General features: G+C 53.7%; 1 protein-coding gene and 1 long non-coding RNA gene across 7 annotated transcripts in view; both read right to left on the reverse strand.

The window, feature by feature from the left end:
* The window catches only part of LOC144329923 (uncharacterized), a 29,897-nt gene extending 26,751 nt beyond the window's left edge, over window positions 1-3,146 (reverse strand). The window contains exons 1-2 of one of the 2 annotated variants that reach the window (XR_013395666.1): window positions 840-3,146; window positions 27-253 (exon numbers count right to left, since the gene is read on the reverse strand). This is a non-coding gene — a long non-coding RNA (uncharacterized LOC144329923). Of the gene's footprint in view, window positions 1-26; window positions 293-839 lie in introns of both variants that reach the window. The other variant, XR_013395664.1, reaches the window with a different exon arrangement.
* A 5,098-nt stretch (window positions 3,147-8,244) lies between these two features.
* Window positions 8,245-12,088, reverse strand: part of RBPMS2 (RNA binding protein, mRNA processing factor 2) — a 40,885-nt gene continuing 37,041 nt past the window's right edge. For all 5 annotated transcript variants that reach the window (XR_013395663.1, XM_077939570.1, XM_077939572.1 and 2 more), the window contains 2 exons: window positions 9,531-9,600; window positions 8,245-9,359 (listed from right to left, as the gene is read on the reverse strand). Coding sequence is in view for 4 of the 5 variants with exons in the window: in XM_077939570.1 (XP_077795696.1) it covers window positions 9,538-9,600 (63 nt within the window). In the remaining variant the exon portion in view is untranslated. The remainder of the gene's footprint in view (window positions 9,360-9,530; window positions 9,601-12,088) is intronic.

The raw sequence follows: 12,088 nt of genomic DNA on the forward strand, positions 1-12,088 counted from the left end.
CCCAGGTGGGGTCAGTCTCCCATTACCTGAAGATGAAGGCAATGGCCGATCTAGTAGAAAGGGAAAAGCTGCTCTGCAGTACAAGGAAGCCGACGGTGGTTAGCAAATGTCTCCAATCACAGAGAAGAAGGGGCCAGAAGCCAGGTGCGGGTGTGTCCTGAATGTGTGACACTGGCCATCAGCCCATATGCGGTACAGAACCATGGAATGAAGTTCTTCTAACCTGTGAAAGTGGCGTCTTGGCATGATTCACCTGGCAGCCACAGACAGGAGAAATTTCAGAACACAGGCCCTGGGGAAGCGCACATGAATGGATACTCAGGAGTGTGGCCTTTGGGGAGAACCCTGGCAGAGGCCACTGCTCCAAAAGGGGGTGGCTTTTGCTCCTCCCACCCCCACCCTCCCAGCCCCTCTCCCTCCATGTCTTTCTGGAGACACAAGTTAGTTTTTAGGAAGCACACTCCTGCTTTCAGGAATGAGAACCTGGGCCTGAGAGAGACACAGGCCCATCTGAGAAGCCTCTAATCTAAGAGACCACCTTCAGCAGGGGACAGAGCCTGAGGGTATCCTGCTGCAGAAGCTGCAGTCACGCTGAGGTGGGAGATGGGGCATGTCCCTCTGTGCACAGCTCTTACACCACCCAGGCAGTTCTGAGAGGCCAAGCACAGAACCATGACACTATGGGACCCAGAGCAGTACTCTGGACCTGTGGGGTAAGGCGGGCAGCAGCCCAGCCTCCAGGGAAAGAGGGAAGCAGAGGTTTAGAACCAATAACCCCCAGCTTTCCCTGCTTGAGTAGCTCCACAGCCCAGCCTCCCACACTGCAGGCTGTGCCTCACCTGAGAACAGAAACTGTGCCTTATCCTCCACCTCAGCACCAAACACAGGCTCAGCGAAGGGCAGGTGCACGACAAATGTTTGCTGGAAAGAATGACTGGACGAGAGAGGATGCAAAGGTCAGTCAGCGTGGTCCTTCCCCCTTGAGGGCAGGAGCCCAGAGCTCAGGGCTCTGGCTCAGTTCATCATGATCAGACATGACCTTGGCACCTTTCTGAACTTGAACTTCCTGTCCATGGGATGGAGGTGATCCTTCCCAAACAGCCTTCCCAGGACAGCTTCGAGGATCAGAGCAGGACTACCTTGTAGCAGCCTATAGACTTAGCTCTTTCCTTCTCTCTTATCCCACTTGGTAATGTTAAGTGATGGAGAACAAACTCAGTTCACCTTGATGAATAAAAACGACTCATTCAGGCGGCATTGTGAAGATGTAGTTGCTCACAAACTCCGAAGTGATAAACAAATTCAGATATAGGTAGCTGATACTGGCACATGTATAATCTAGTTTGGCCAAATTAGGAAGCAAGTTTACCTTGAGAGATGTCTAGGATCTGCCCACCCTTGTCTGGGTTTTTAAAAGCTTTTTCCCCTCACATATTCAAGTGGTTGGAGGGTTTTTCTGTTTAATGGTTTTTATTTTTGTTTTCGGCCTATTTCTTTTCTTTTTTTTTTTTCTTGTGAGACGGAGTCTTGCTCTGTCACCCAGGCTGGAGTGCAGTGGCAGATCTCGGCTCACTGCAAACTCCACCTCCTGGGTTCAAGCGATTCTCCTGCCTCAGCCTCCTGAGTAGCTGGAATTATAGGTGCCTACCACCGCACCCGGCTAATTTTTGTATTTTTTAGTAGAGACGGGGTTTCACCATCTTGGCCAGGCTGGTCTCCTGACCTCATGATCCACCTGCCTCGACCTCCCAAAATGGTGCAATTACAGGCGTGAGCCACCATGCCTGGCCATTTTCGGCCTATTTCTTAACCAGGCTACTATTTGATGGTTTTTATTATTTATTTATCTATCTATTTTTCAGAAGGAGTCTCTCTCTCACTCAGGCTGGAGTGCAGTGGCATGATCTCGGCTCACTGCTACCTCTCCCTCCCAGTTTCAAGCGATTCTCCTGCCTCCCAAGTAGCTGGGACTACAGACAAGTGGCACCACACCCGGCTAATTTTTGTATTTTTAGTAGAGATTGTGTTTCATCATGTTGGCCAGGTTGGTCTTGAACTCTGACCTCAGGTCAGGTGATCCTCCGCCTCGGCCTCCCTAAGTGCTGGGATTATAGGAGTAAGCCACATACCCAGCCATGGTGAAGCCTTTTTTACTCTAGTTTCCACAGCAATAAAAGTAGATGATTGACAGGCATGGTGGCTCACACCTATAATCCCAGCATTTTGGTAGGTTGAGGAGGACAGATTGCTTGAGCTCATTCAAGACCAGCTTGGGCAATATGGAGAAACCCCAGCTCCACAAAATATACAAAAATTAGCCAGGTGTGGTGGTACATGCCTGTAGTCCCAGCTACTTGGGAGGCTGAGGGTACAGCGGCCTGAGATCGGGTCACTGCACTCCAGCCTGGGCGGCAGGGTGGAGTAAACTTTCCTTTTTTTGAGACTGAGTCTTGCTCTGTTGCCCAGGCTGGAGTGCAGTGGCATGGTCTCAGCTCACTGCAACCTCCGCCTCCCAGGTTCAAGTGATTATCCTGCCTCAACCTCCCTAAATATCTGCAATTACCGGCACATGCTACCACGCCTGGCTACTTCTTGTATTTTTAGTAGAGAGGAGGTTTCACCATGTTGGCCAGGTTGATTGTGCACTCCTGACCTCAGGTGACCCGCCCACCGTGGCCTCCCAAAGTGCTGGTATTATAGGCGTGAGCCACCGCCCTGGCAAACACCTTTTTTATGTACGTCAGCAGGCTTTTTATGGCAATCATGGGAGATAGCGAATGTATGTATCGTAAACTCTGAAGCAGCATATGAATACAACTACTGTCAGAACTCTGAAGCCCTAAATGGCTTGATAAAAAGGCTAGAAGTCCACCTATAATTCCAGCACTTTGGGAGGCTGAGGCTGGTTGATCACTTGAGGTTAGGAGTTCAAGACCAGCCCAGCCAAGATGGCGAAACCCTGTCTCTACTGAAAATACAAAAATCAGCCGGGCATGGTGGCACACACCTATAATTGTAGCTACTCAGGCTCACTGCAACCTCTGCCTCCCAGTTTCAAGTGATTCTCCTGCCTCCGCCTCCCAAGTAGCTGGGACTACAGACATGTGCCACCATACTCGGCTGAGGTGGAGATTGCAGTGAGCTGAGATGATGCCCTGCACTCCAGCCTGGGGAACAGAGTAAGACTGTCTCAAAAAAAAAAAAAAAAAAAAAAGCTACAGTTAGAGTCAGTGCCAAAAACTACTAGCTCCAGGGTTTTATGTGTGTTCTAGATTCCTGGGCCCCACCCTGTCCTTCTTTCACCTCCCTCCCAGGTAGAACATGGGGTTAAAAATCTTTCTTTTTTTTTTTTTTTTTTTTTTTTGAGACGGAGTCTCGCTCTGCCGCCCAGGCTGGAGTGCAGTGGCTGGATCTCAGCTCACTGCAAGCTCCGCCTCCCGGGTTCACGCCATTCTCCTGCCTCAGCCTCCCGAGTAGCTGGGACTACAGGCGCCCGCCACCGCGCCCGGCTAGTTTTTTGTATTTTTTAGTAGAGACGGGGTTTCACCGTGTTAGCCAGGATGGTCTCGATCTCCTGACCTCGTGATCCGCCCATCTCGGCCTCCCAAAGTGCTGGGATTACAGGCTTGAGCCACCGCGCCCGGCCTAAAAATCTTTCAATGACTACTGATCCATTGAAAAGACAGTCAAGGAGTACGTCAATTGGAATCGACTCAATTTCAGTGCTTGTTAAGGATGAAATAAATATTATCTTTTTAACATAACCGCAGGCCAGGCATGGTGGTTCACACCTGTAATCCCAGCACTTTGGAAGGCCGAGGCAGATGGATCACTTGAGTCCAGGAGTTCGAGACCAGCCTGGCCAACATGGCGAACCCCATCTCTACTAAAAATCAGGGAGAATCGCTTGAACCTGGGAGGCGGAGGTTGCAGTGAGCCAAGATTGCACCACTGTACTCCAGCCTGGGCGACACAGCAAGACTCCATCTCAAAAAAAAAAAAAAAAAAAGATAAGCATAGGAAACATTTAGGGAGTACCTACTATGTGTTAGGCACATTATTGTGTCATCATTAAAACTCAAAACCTTGTGAGGGAAGGAAACAGAGTCACAAAGAAACACACACTCCAAGAGAAGGCACGGGCTTTTCTGGGATGAGACAGCCATTCCTATCTCTTAGGCTCCTCCTACTAAACCACTGCATTTTCTCTACTACAGGCAGAAATGGAGATACACTGTCTTGGTTCTTATACGAGCTGATAGCCAGATGGATCCTGCATGTCCAACAACCCTAATCACTGGGTTAAAGGCCAGAGACTACACAAGGCTAGGTTGAGGCTAGATGGGTCACAGAGGGCTTCTCTTTGTCCCTTAATCAGGGAGTAAGACCCAGTGCCCTAGGGAAAGATGGGGTCATATTTAGACCAAGACAGAAGACAAGAAAGTATGGCATGCCAAGAAGAGGTCTGCAGCCAGCATCTCTGAGCTGTAACCACGGCTCTAGCACTGCAGGGAGAGGCTTCCAAGCCTGTGGGGTGAGGTGTCTGCTGCCTGCCTGCCGTGTGGGGTGCTGGACTGGCTGGAAGACAGGAGACACCAGTGGAGCATGCATTGGCCACTGTCTCCATAACAACAAAGGGCTTGCTTTAGGGCAAACCACTCACCTCTGCGCTTCACATTCTCCATCGTGAATGGGAGAGTTGGGTGGACTCAATCCTCAATGCCAATGTCCGATCCTGGTTTCCTGGGGTCACTTGAAGGGCCCCTCAGAAGAACAGATTTAAGGGGATGGCTGGAAGGTCATGAAGACAATGGCCAAGGGCACCTCACCTCCCTCCAAACTCTCGCAGAGGCTCCCGCTCCCTCACCCCAACCAGAGGCCAGGGAGCTGGGGGATGACGGTCAAGGAGGTGAGGGAGGGGGTATAGAATGGACCAGGAGCACATGTCCCTCTCCCAGCTGTGCTGGAAAGTTGTCAGGGCAGTGATCCCGTCCAGCCTTGCTCTCCGAGCCCCTCCTCTGCCTGAGAGCAGGTGTTGGGGTGGGGCCTGCACTCCTGCAGCTCCACCTGGGTGGAGGCTGGCAGAGGATGTGAGGCAGGGCAGGCCTGCAGCTGAGTGGGGCGGCTCTGCTCCCTCCTCCTGATACCTTTGCAGGAGTCTTTATCCTCCCATTTTCCACCTTTCCCTTTGGTTGTCCCCTTCTGGCACTTTCCCTACTTCCCTCCTCTGACGGACTTAGCCTGGTTTCTCAGGGATATCCACCCTCTGACAAAGAACTCAAGATCCAGAGGCTTTATTCCAGACCTCGGGAAATGGAGCTCTGGAGGCACATGAGGGTAGGGCAGGGTGGGGTGGAACGGTGGGCACGAGGGAGGCACCCCCCGACCCCCACCCCTGTCCCAGAACTCTGGACCCCATGCAGCCTGCACTCTTACCTTGCACTGATCCCCAGGGACATCATGTCAGGCCACACAGCCTGGAACCTAGGAACCTGCCTGGGAAAGCTCCAAGATAAGTCACATCCCTTAAAAACACTGGCCAGGGCTGGGCATGGTGGCTCATGCCTGTAATCCCAGCACTTTGGGAGGCCGAGGCAGGTGGATCACTTGAGCCCAGAAGTTTGAGACCAGCCTGGCCAACATGGTGAAACCCCTGGGTCAATACAAAAAATACAAAAATTAACCAGGCACGGTGGTGTGTGCCTGTGGTCCCAGCTACTACGCTGGAGGCTAAGGTGGGAGGTTTAACTGAGCCCAGGAGGCAGAGGTTGCAGTGAACCATGATCATACCACCACACTCCAGCGTGGATGACAGAGACCCTGTCTCCAAAAAAAAAAAAAAGAAAGAAAAAGAAAAATGCTGGCTAGGCAGCAGCACCCAAGGATGGTCCAGTCAGGATGACAAGCACCATCTCTGTTGCAAGGAGAGCTGGCTCTGGCCAGGGCATGGGGGGAACAGGGGCTTCCCAGTGGCTCACAAGCATCTGTTTAGTACTGGCCTCACTTGTGTGCTTACAGGGAGGGGGTGGGGGTTAGATGGAAAGACAGCCTCTCCTGCCAATGAGGGGGGGATTTCATCACTGCTGGGAAGGGACCCCACACCAAAAGAACCCTGGTGGAGGCTGGGCACAGTGGCTCACGCCTGTAACCCCAGCACTTTGGGAGGCCAAGGCAGGCAGATCATGAGGTCAGGAGTTCAAGACCAGCCAGGCCAACATGGTGAAACCCCGTCTCTACCAAAAATACAAAAATTAGCCGAGTGTGGTGGTGCATGCCTGTAATCCCAGCTACTCGGGAGGCTGAGGGAGGAGCATGGCTTGAACCCAGGAAGCAGACGTTGCAGTGAGCCGAGATCGCGCCACTGCACTCCAGCCTGGGCGACAGTGAGACTCCATCATCCATGGGTGGGAGAGGCAGGGGGAAGAAACCTGGTGGTTCCCAGATGCCCAACTGCCTTTCAGATGGGAAGGAACACTTTCAACTGCGATCAGGACTCAACACCTCTGGGGGAAACGAGCTGCTTTCTGGAAACAGCAGGACAGGGAATCAGGACACAGATGCTTCTGACCTCAGCCAGGAAGCCCTGATCTACTGACGGCTCCTCAACCCAAGTTCAGTCTAAACGTGACTGTCCACTAAGTCCTTTCTGCAGAGGCCCTACGCTGAGAAAAGCCCCCAGTCCGGCTGAGAGCGCCCTCTGGAATGGCTGCAGGGCTCCTCCTTCCCTGGCTCCTCCTCCTCTCAGACCCAGGCCTGGGCCCTGCTGGCTAAAGCGTGAAGGAGGCCCCCCAGGGAAGCCGCAGGCACAGGGGCCTGTAAATTATAGAGCAGCTTTCTTAGCCCCTCTCAGAAAGGCTCAGGCACCTTCACTAAATAATTCACCACCTCAGGAAGACCCACTGGTTCTTGACACAGATGAAGTAGGTCAGCCCTGGGTGGCCCTGGGTGGGGGCCGCAGGGCTCAGAGCAGCTTCCCCACTGGCACAGGCAGGGGCTGAAGGCTGGGCGGCCTTGCCAGCTGGTCCGATACTGCAGCGAGGCAAGGGGCACAGCGTGGCAGACGAGTAACCCCAGACTCCTCCAGGCATGAACACAGCCACCCTCTGAGGTCCAGGTAACACCCACAGCCACCCAGGGTTACCTGCAGGGCCTGGTCCTGGCCAGGCTCCTCCTCCTCCTCCCTCACAGCACCTGGATCGCCAGCAGTGACATCTCAGACCCAAGCCAACCCGTGGTGCAGGACTGCGATTCAAGATAGGGGAGTAAGGCAGGGAGCGGTCACCCGACCAGCAAGTGAGGAAGTGACCACAGCCAGCCACAGCCACTTTAGTTTTGCTCAGAGCAAGGCTGGAGCAACACCTATTGGGAGGGGGGTTCCAGGGGCCCTGCTGTCCTCCCTGTCCAGGCACGGCTTTGGGTCTGAGGTGGGGTGGGGTGCAGGGCAGCTCTTCCAGGAGTGCATGAAAAAACAAACAGTTAAACCCTGAGTTCAGCACACCAGCCCTCCAGTAAGAGCTGGAAAGCATTTCAAGCCACCTCTTCACAGACAAGGAACCGAAGACCCTAAGTCACAAAAGGGAAGCCTGAGGGCCATGGCAGGCATTCCTGACACCTGGCCCAGGCCAGCCTGGGCTCTTAGCACTGCACAGTTTCCCTGAGCCTCACACCCATTTGCTCCTGCTCCAGGAATCAAGAGTTGCAGCCCATAGACTACAGGGTGGATAAGGTTAACCCCTTCTGGGCAAGATTCCAGGTCCTAGCCTTCCCGCCAGCACAGCCTCACAAGAGGCAAGCCAAGGACAGATACCACCTGGCAGAGCCCAACAGCCCAAACCTCAGTCCTCTTCTACTAGAGCAAGGCTCGAAAAGACCACAGGCCGTAAATGGTTAAGCCAAGTAGATCACTGCGCCCCAGAAAAGGAAGGTCCCACCTGGGAGCCTGCTCTGGGTGCAGGGAGTCTCTCCCTACCCTGACAGCCTGGAAACTGAGGAAGTGAAGCCACAGCTGCCAGGCCCTGAGGCAAGTCACTTTCCCTAGGACTTTGTTTCTCCAGCTTACAAACAGGGAGGCCAAAGAGGCTAAGCGAGCTCCAAGGTCCTCCCCCGCCACCTTTACAGTCACAAGCCAGCTGCCAGCAGGCCAGGCCCACTTCACTTCCTTCCCCCGACTCCACGTCTCTCTGGCTGTGCCTTCCCAATGGCAGTCTGCGTCCACGGAAGGGGGAAGCAAAGGCCAGAGAGCAGTCATTTTGATTTTGTTTTATTTTGCATTTCATATATTATCCAGTTTCACATTCTCACAGGATCAGCAATGACAACAGCCGCCTCATCTCCCAAGTCTGAAATGGCCAGACGGTCACAGCTGCGGCTGACGGTAAAGCACTGATATGCTCAAAACAAAAAACATTGCACAGTGTTTCCTTCATTTCATTTTCTTAAACAAATGCCTGACGCAAAGGCGTACTGCTGAAGAATGGAAACCCTTTTCTTCTTCATGCCTCAAACTAAACATTAAACTTATCTGACAGGGCGAACGAGGTCGCTTTAATAATTAATGGTACACACATGAAAAATCCTTTATGATGCATAAATATTTTGTTACACAGGGTACAAAAATACTTCTCACGTTTTGGTTGTTTCGAGGTTTAGAAAGAATGAGGAGCAGTGGCAGGCCGGGTGCGCTGTGGAGAGGTGAACAGAACGGGCAGAGAGGGCTTTCTTACAACTGTTGGCCCATCCGAGAAGACAGGAGCGGAGGAGCCCAGTGTGAAATGAAAAAGCAAACCCCATCTATCTGTTGGGTGGAGGTGGGAGCCGAGCCTGGAAGCATGTGGGGCCACGGGGCTTGGGCCTCCCTGAAGCAGGGTGGGTGTAGGGGTGGGGTGAGGAGAGAGGGGCCAGGCAGGATGAACCACTGGGAGCCAGGACCTGTCGCTATGGTGACAGTGTGAGAACAAACTGTACACTCACATATACACAAGTGGAAGTGTCTTAATTCATGCCAGAAAACACGCAAAATTAAATGCCTCGCTTCCTCAAGGGGGAGCTACAGAAGCAAGTTTGGGCGGGAGGTCAGGCCTGGCCAGGTCCCAGTGAGGTCTCCGAGCTGGATCTGGGTGCCCCAGCGAGAAGGTCCCCAAATCCTCCTGGGAGGCATTGGAGAAAGGCTTGAGGGTGCAGAACAAGATGAGGAAAAGGAGGGAGGGGAACAGGAAGCAGTCCACTGAGTGAGGCTTAGGATTCACAGTCTCTGGAGGGCAGCAGCAGCTCTGCACAGGCCGCCCAGGGGCAGTGGGAACTCAGGGTGCCTGTCCCGGCACCACCACAGATTCCCAGAACCACCTCCCTGGTGACCAGACCTGGAGGGAGGGAGAGAGGCAGCCGTGAGCAGAGGCGTGGGACTAGAGCTAAAGCCAGGCCTGCTCTGGGCTCGGCTAAGCTCTTGAGACCCGGGCAGAGGGAGGAACCACGGCCCTGCAGGGAGCCGGAGTCTAGGACACTTGTCCTGGGCCTCTGGGGCCAACACTTACTGAAGAACTAACAGAACTGACGGTACTTCCATCCTTGCTGGGTGGTGTCAGAGGAAGGGTACCAGCGCACCTGCAAGAGAAGCCAGTGTCAGGAGCCAGCTGTGCATCCCTTCCCTCAACAGGAAGCCCGGTAACCATGGCTGTCGGTATCTCTGTTGGAGTCCTGGTTCTGTCACTGACTGGCTGGCAGACATCGGGCCAGTTACTCACCTTTAAGCATCAGTTTCTCTATCCGGGGAGTGCATTGCCTGATGTGCCTCCTCTGCAGGACACAGGTTCCAGCGAAAGAAGGTCACGCAGGCGTCTCATACCCCAATAAGCCCAATCCAAATGGGCCACTATACTGGCAGGAGCCCTGGCAGCTGAGGGCAGTGGTGTCAGCAACCCGCCCTTCCCCTTTACTGACACAGCACGGAATTACTAATTCCACGGAGGAGGAGGAAGAGAATGAGCCTCGTACATTTTTGTTTAACTTCTTTGGGTCTCAGTGTCCTCATCTAGCTATAGGACAGAAATGATGAAGACACGGGTGGTTGTGAGGATCAGGTAAGACAGGATGCAAAGATACAGTAAGGCCAGGTGCAGTGGCACACTCTTGTAATCCCAACACTTTGGGAAGCTGAGGTGGGAGGATCACATGGGCTCAGGAGTTCAAGACCAGCCTGGGCAACATAGTGAGACACTGTCACTATTAAAACAAGGCCAGGCGCGGTGGCTCATGCCTGTAATCCCAGCACTTTGGGAGGCCAAGGCAGGCAGACCACCTGAGGTCAGGAGCTCGAGACCAGCCTGACCAATATGGAGAAACCCAGTCTCTACTAAAAATACAAAATCAGACCAGGCGCAGTGGTTCACGCCTGTAATCCCAGCACTTCGGGAGGCTGAGGTGGGCGGATCATGAGGTCAGGAGATCAAGACCACCCTGGATAACACAGTGAAACCCCGTCTCTACTAAAAATACAAAAAAATTAGCCAGGCGTGGTGGTGGGCGCCTGAAGTCCCAGCTATTTGGAAGGCTGAGGTAGGAGAATGGCGTGAACCCGGGACATGGAGGTTGTAGCAAGCTGAGATTGCACCACTGCACTCCAGCCTGGGCGACAGAGTAAGGCTCCGTCTCGAAAAACAACAACAGGCCGGGCGCGGTGGCTCAAGCCTGTAATCCCAGCACTTTGGGAGGCCGAGACGGGCGGATCACGAGGTCAGGAGATCGAGACCATCCTGGCTAACACAATGAAACCCCGTCTCCACTAAAAATACAAAAAAATTAGCCGGGCGTGGTGGCGGCGCCTGTAGTCCCAGCTACTCGGGAGGCTGAGGCAGGAGAATGGCGGGAACCCGGGAGGCGGAGCTTGCAGTGAGCCGAGATCGCACCACTGCACTCCAGCCTGGGCGACAGAGCGAGACTCCGCCTCAAAAAAAAAAAAAAAAAGAAAAACAACAACAACAACAAAAAATACAAAATTAGCCGGGCATGGTGGTGCATGCCTGTAATCCCAGCTACTCGGGAGGCTGAGGCAGGACAATCGCTTGAATCTGGGAGGCAGAGGTTGCGGCGAGCCGAGATCACACCATTGCACTCCTGCCTGGGCAATAAGGGCAAAACTCCGTCTCAAAAAAAAAAAAAAAACCCAACGTCCGTGTGGACCCCAAGGGGTAAGGACTCTCTAACATCTGTCCATCTGTCCTGATTCTTCTGAGAAGCCATGGATGAGACCTGCTGAGGCTCCCCTATTTTGACCTTTGCCCCTGCTGTGCCATGCCCTCCATCACAAGCCTCTAAGTCTAGAGGTCTATAATGTCAGGCGGGTGGCAGCTATCTGAGCTCATCCTCACCAGTGCCTGGAAGCTGCCTAAACCCCGGCACTTGCCAGAAGGCCCCACAGAGCAAGTAGCTCCAAAGCTGGGTTCCCAGAGACTGGTCAAGAAAATGACACGTTCCCTCCTCCCCGTGGGCCAGTCATCTGGAAGGCAAGTATGCTGACTGCCAAGACCGCAGGGAAGGCCGCCTGCCCCAGTTATGCACGGTGAAGCATGTCTGTCCCAGCCTGACCCAGGACAGGGAGAAGGAGGTGGGGGTGGGGGGACAGGACAACACAGGACCTTCAGTTGGGGTTGGGGGATGAGCATCCAGGGAGGGGAGCTAGAGTCCCCTCAGGAAGGGAAGGGGCAGCACATGAGCGTGTGGTAGGAAAGGAGTAGAAGCTGGGTCTGCAGACAGCTCCCTTAAGGTTGGAGCAGGCAGACCCAGTTACCCACTTGGCTGCTGGGAACTCCTGCTTCCTGGGTAAGCCATGCCAGGCCATCTGGGGGCTGATGGAAGCTTCCTAAGAACCTGTCCTATCCCCGCCAAATTCTAGGTGCCGTTTTGTACACCGCAGAATTCCAGCCACCACATCCTCCCAGGAGCTCGGCAGGAAGTTAAGACGCCTGGCTGGACACTAGCACTTATTCCACAAGAGAAGGACACACGAGGAAACCAGCAATGCTGCTACCAGAGAAGCCGGCGGCTGGCACCAGCTCAGGGAGCCTCTTAGTGGGCCCTGACCACCGCCCTTCAT

This window comes from Macaca mulatta, chromosome 7 (genome assembly GCF_049350105.2).
Source record: "Macaca mulatta isolate MMU2019108-1 chromosome 7, T2T-MMU8v2.0, whole genome shotgun sequence".
Taxonomy (NCBI): domain Eukaryota; kingdom Metazoa; phylum Chordata; class Mammalia; order Primates; family Cercopithecidae; genus Macaca; species Macaca mulatta.